The sequence below is a fragment of the Chaetura pelagica genome, unplaced genomic scaffold (assembly GCF_000747805.2).
Source record: "Chaetura pelagica isolate M959 unplaced genomic scaffold, ChaPel_1.0 scaffold117, whole genome shotgun sequence".
NCBI classification, from domain to species: Eukaryota; Metazoa; Chordata; class Aves; order Apodiformes; family Apodidae; genus Chaetura; species Chaetura pelagica.
In genome coordinates, this window is record NW_009954185.1 from 7371635 (window position 1) to 7377830 (window position 6196).

The 6196-nt window shown below is 45.2% G+C and overlaps 1 protein-coding gene across 1 annotated transcript in view; it reads right to left on the reverse strand.

Annotated features, from left to right (window-relative positions):
- Positions 1-1077: 1077 nt before the first annotated feature.
- PKDREJ (polycystin (PKD) family receptor for egg jelly) overlaps positions 1078-6196 on the reverse strand; it is an 11391-nt gene continuing 6272 nt past the window's right edge. Inside the window, exon 4 of the mRNA XM_010003020.1 lies at positions 1078-6191. Within this exon, the coding sequence (XP_010001322.1) occupies positions 1078-6191 (5114 nt within the window). The remainder of the gene's footprint in view (positions 6192-6196) is intronic.

Below are 6196 nucleotides of genomic sequence, written 5' to 3' on the forward strand. Positions count from 1 at the left end.
CAAGACTTAGTGAAGGTTTTGGGCATAAAGTGAGATTTGCATACCCATAGAGCTGTTCCCCCAGTCACAAAGCTCTGTGCCTTTGTACACGTTTGGCTGGTTTGCCCCACCTAGCTAATACCCATTCCTGGTTATTCTATTCTTATTGGTTAGTGAATTTCTTGCTTGGATTTAAAAGTAGGGCACCCAGGGAATTGATGGTGTATGCGTGGTGGATCAGGGCCTTCACTTGGAGAAAGGCAGCCTAGGCACTGGTGACATATGTTTCATAGTTCAATGATACTATAACGAGCAGAGGGAACTCTCTAGATGCTTCAGGAATTTTGCCCCGTTCTAAGTAAAGCACATACTATATCTATCTATCTATCTATCTATCTATCTATCTATCTATCTATCTATCTATGTCCTGTGGTGTGTTTGTATAAAAAACTGCTGAACTGCCTGGAGACTGCCCCCAGCTTTATTAATAAGAAATGAGGGCTTTCACCCAGTCAACCAGTCTCCCCAGCTGACTTGGACAGTCTTTCCTTACAAGAGGTCACACAGTGACCAGTGTGCAGGGACAGTTTTACAAGACAGAAAACTACTAATAAATGCCCCCTCCCACCACCCTGGCTATATAGTGGGAATCTGTAGTACCGAGGGACAGGGTAAGAAAACCTTCTGCATACCAATGCAGAGCAGTGTTGTGAAGTTGTATGTTCAAATTGCTGGGTTACAACCTGCTACCTTGTGCTGTCTTTTTAAGTCCTTATGCTCTGAGTAGGAAGCATTTATCAGTGTTTTCAGACCATTTTTGTTCCTACCTCAGCCTGTGCTCCGCCAGAGGCGAGAGTTCCACTCCAACTCCTGAGCTAACGCCTGGTGCTTCACCTCTGTGAAATGGGCACCAGTTCCCGTGTGTGCTGGCTCTACCTGGTATGGGTTTAGTAATGCCATGAGACAGAAGGTCGTGCTTAGCAAGAAAGCGGAGTGGAGCAATGGAAGCTTTTAAAAAATAAATAGTTTATTTATGAGCACTTACTTGAAACACGAGTATCAGAGAGTCCAGCTCTTTAGTACAAAACCTTTCCTCACTCATATGACAAGATAAACCATTTTTCTCCCATTTATTTTTCTGGTCTTGAGCCCCAAATGTTGCTGAGGTCTTCTCTCAGGCTGCCTATTGAGTACCCTGGCAAAAAAGCCAGGCCAAATGGTTTTGGATTTTTTGCAGGTCAGAGGGTAAAACACCTGCTTGAGCCTTTGAAATACAAAAGCAACAATTTTTGATTCATCAGATGTTTCCTTATAGTTGCGCCATTTCGTGTCTCTATAGGCAGACACCACAAGAGCACGGAAGAGATTGATCAGGACACAGAGCATCCCCACCGTGAAGGAGGCTAGGAAGAGACTACCCAGCAGCCTGTTGGATGAAAAGGCAGTATCTCTGAAAGCTGAGATGCAGAAGGAGAAGATGGTCTGAGCTGAGCGAATCATGTTACTGTAATTCCACTCATGCTGCCCAAAGGCAAGGTAGCCAGAAGCTGTAAACACAAAAATGTGCACCACCAGCACCAGGGCCATGGAGGAGATGGCGGGAAGGGCTGCCAAGAGGGATCTTTGCGCCAGGCGCACATTATGAAGGAACCTGGCATATTTTAGAGTTCTCAAAATGACAAGAAATACTAAAAAGCCCATAGTAATCCGTAAAATCTGGTCCAAATGAGAAACGGCGTGGAAAGGAATGAAATCATTTGGGTGAAGTAAGTAAAACTTCACTATATCTGCTCCAACCTTAAACTTCATGACCTTTAAACAAACAGCCAGGAGGAATACTGCTTTAAAGCCAAAGCTGATGATATTGGAAATGTTCTTCACGTAATCTTTTTTCTCTTGGCTGATGGTGTGCAGCTCCTCTGCAATGTAAATTAACAGAAAGGCAACAACAATGACAAACACAGCCATTTGAGCTCTAGTTTGCTGGTGAAAAATGGGCAGTGCAAAAGAGTGTACTGCCAGACTTGGTTTTAAGATCCCAAAGTGAGACATTTCAAATATGACTGAGATTGTGCAAAAGAGCTCTGCATCACAGTTAAATGTTGTTAGTTCCATGATCACAGCCCATGTCTTGTCATCAAGCCAGTTGCTCTGCTGTAGAGCATCCAGCCTCGTTGTCGAATTAGGACTTCCTTCTTCAGGGAAAAAGTAAAATGTGTATCCTTCTGGTCCGTATGTGTGCAAATCTCCATGTGAAGGATACGTCCATGGAGTCCTGTTTGGCTGGTACGTGAACCCGCTGTAACTGCTGTTGTCCTTGGGAACTGACTGGTTGGCAAGCTTTGTCCAAGTGCCAGCGTAGTCACCTTCCTCTGGGATATCACTGCCATACTTGTGCAGACAGTGGCTTTTACTGATCACAAAGTTATTTAAAAAGCTGTAAGGATGGAAACATTTTTTCTCCGTACCTTTGGCTCGCACTTGCCTCATCCTAGGCAAGCCAATGATTTTGGACCAGCTGTCAGGAAGAAAGGTTGGCTGAATTTCATTGTGGATCAAAGGCAAGAGCACATCTTTCACCCACACATAGATGTGGTCTAGCTTCTCTACGCTGGAGAGTCGTGGAGAGACTTGGCTGTGGATGAACCGGTTGTAGAGGAAGCTGTTGGTGTTCTCACTGGAACAGGCAGAATTTAAGAGCAGTGTTAAAAAGACAAGGTGACTGATGAAACCTATGGTGCAAGTAAATGCTTTGGCTTTAATTTTTGCCCTTTTCAGCATCTTTGCAATTTCATCAGCTTCCAAAGGCTTATACTGCTTGGTGCCTCTGATTTTAGCAAGTTTCATGTGCATCTCTCTTATCTTGTCAGCACTCATTGTGTCTTTAGCCAGCTTCATCTCAGGATGCTTTTGCGGACTTAACCACATTATGTTTTCGCAGTATTTTGGAGAGACTGTCCTGAAGGCTGTGAAAAGACTGCTTTTTAGAACTGGGAAGAAAAGCACTTTCTTAATAAAGGCGGCTGCAGATGCTAAAAGCCACTCTAGTGAAGTCTGATAGCCGTAAGACAAACCATAGAGCACAATGAAGAATGATGATACCCCAGTGACAACTATAATTAGTGCCCACGAGAGGTAGGCGGAACACCACCACAAAACTCTGTGCTGTCTCTTGTGAGAGGGTGGGGAAGTAATGCTTAGTGGTTTCCTCTCCTTCTGCAAGTTGCCCTCTACTTCTGCATAGTTACTACTAAAACCAGAGTTTGACGGTGGCCTTCTCTGGCAGGCCTCAGACATCGGAGGGGAATTTGCGGTTGTCGCCTGCTCCTCTCTTCCAATTATATTTGCATCTTTTTCAGAAATTGTGCAGTTGTTCCTGTTTTGGGGACCTGTCTTTCCAGAACATGGTGGGCTCTGTGAGTTGCTGGGACCAGGAAGGTTCTCCAGTGGACTAATGTTCCTCAGTTGTGCTGAAGTTTCCGAACGGTACCGTTTTTGCAGACGTTCCTTCAGGTTCTGAAGTTTTCCAGACAGGAACTTCCCAGATGGTGAACTTAACTTCTGGTCCGTCTGAGCCACACCATGAGAAGAAGGTTCCTTTGGGGAATACTTAAATAAGGCAAGTATAATTGCTTCCACAGGTATGGTAAGAAACGCACACTCAATCCCTACAGCAATTGGTCTCAGATACGTCAAGTGTGTTGGAGAGTCTTCTATGTTGCCAGCATTAAAGAAGATAATGTTAAGAAACAAGCTTAATAATAATACTGCTAAACAAGAAGACAACCTCTGGAGTCTGCTGAAAGGGCCAATGACAACGTTAGCAAAAATGGAGAGCCACGTATGGCTTGCTGCCAGGCTGTTGGCAAGATCAATTAAAAAAAAGTCAATTCTGGGCAGAGGTGTCTTGAGGTTGGTGACGGAAAATGTCCTTTCTAGTAGGTGATCACTCTTCTCGAGAGAGAGCCATTTCCTGCACATGAAGAACCAGGTCTTCCCGGTGGACATATTCTCAACTTTGGCTCTGCTCAAGAACCAACTTGGAGATGGGCCCTTGTTATTGTGCCAGACCCTGAAGGAGCAAATGTCTCCCAGGTCCATTTTAGTTGTTAACAGAAAGCAATCAATGCTTCCTTGTTGGAAAGACTGACAACATGGGTGCCGTAAACAATGGACGTTACTGGTTCCTCTCTGGCCAGTGAGCTGAAGAAAGACATCCGCTGTGGTTCCAGCTCCCCAGCGACTGCCTGTGTATAAAGTGACCAAAAAGCTCAGCTTGTCAAAGGGGTCGTTGTCTGGCAGAACGATAATCCTGTTTTTGCCCTCCCTGTCAGCCTTGTCTTTTCTCATGGCCCAGAGGGACAAAAGGGAGTAGAGGGCCAAAATGAAGAGCACCGTGAGGAGTGTCACTGGGTTTTCAGGTATGTCTGCTATCAGGGTTTTTCCCAGATCTACTCTGTTGGGAGTAACGAGAACTTTGGCTGCCAAGAACCTGATGCTGAACGTGGATCCATCTGGGGCAGTGTAGTTGAACTCAGTCTGCTTCATATCACAAATGCAGTGTACCCTCTGCCAGTCGGTCAAGGAGCCAAGCCTGCATGTGTCTTCTCTCCAGGTACTTTCAATCCCATCCAGAAACACGCACTGATCACTAAAAACATTAATGCTCACCAGATCGTGGGTCTTATGCCTTACGACAGAGGGTGCCTCCAGGACAATGGAGATGTTATACGTGTCTGTTGTGATTCCTTGAGCTGCGTCTGTCAGCACGGTCTGTGGGAGACAGACAATGTAGGGAGTCTTAACGTTACAGTCAATGATTGCTGTCTCATTTTTGCTTGGAACTGTTGGCATGTTGTGAAAAGCATCAAAGGAGGCTATGGGATGAGTGTGAGTGACGTTGGTGCCCTTAAAGATCAGCACCTTGAAGGCAACTTTTAATTTGGTCAGGATCTGGAAGTACATGCGCTTGGTATTTCTGTTGACTTCTACAGTAAATCCTCCAGTTGTAGAAGTTTGTTTTTTGTTGGGTCCCATTGCTAGCTGAAAAGTTGAAAACTGCGTGTCTTTCCTAGCAATAGTAATTTCTGCTCCTTCAGGCATGATCCCTTGTAGCTCCCCATTGGCTTTGGTCTCTGCCATTTTGAACCCCAAGACCGTTGTTCCAATTTCTGACGTGGAACCTAACCAAGGGAAGGGGTTTTCGTCAAACTCATAAACAGCAGTGGAAATCACGGCATCCTCGGGCACTCCCGAAACACCCCCCTTCTTCAGTGATGGATAAAAGCAGTTCTTGCAGGTGTCTTTGGTAGAGAAAGAATCTGCAATGTTCTGGCTTTCTTCTTTCTTCAGCGTGATAGTCCAGTTCTTTGTTTCCACATGAGTGTCTGTTTCTCCCGGGACTTTGCCCTGGAAAACTACATCCGTTACATTTTCCATGATGGAGACAACGTCTTTAACTCGACTTGCTTTGACATTCTCATGAGGCAGAAGAGCAGCTCTCAGGATGTTGGACAAGGACCTTAATATTCCACTGCTCTGAATTTCAGCTTCCTCAGACCAATGGGGCTCATTATTTTTGAGCAGTTTAGTTGCTTCTGCCAGTTTCTTAATGGCAAGGTCTTGTGATCTGCTGTTCAATTCAGCAGCTTCCTCTGTGGCCAGAGAAAGAGAGGCAACTACTTGGTTGATTTCCATTGTGCTCTCCATGGAAACATTCAGGGCTGTTTCAATCAGGGTTTCCCGAAGCTGAGTCTTAGAGTGCATGAGAGTTGGTTCAGCTTTAATGTAGTTTAAGATGGAGGCTGCCAAGTAACCCAGATAACTTGCACCAAAATAATCTTTACTCTGGAGATAAGTTGCCATTGGCGCGTTTAAACCACTCACAGAGCTCAGCAGCTGACGGAGCACTTCAGCTGGTGCTCGACCCTTAGCTGGGTTCTTTACATGGACATATAAAGTCACTTGGGTAAAGACCCCAAGGGAGTTGTGGACTTGAACGTAAAGTGTCAAGGTGTCCTTCTGAGAGGGTGCTGCAGCTGGGAGAAAAGACGGAGGAGTTTTAGGTTCGTAATCGAAGTACAAAATGGCACCAAATGTATTTTCCTCCACAGAAGTTACTTTGGTGGTTTTGGGCACGTTGGAAGCTACAATCACTTTATACATCAGGGGTAAATTGCTGTCAGAAAACCCACTGCACTGGACCACAAATTTTGTC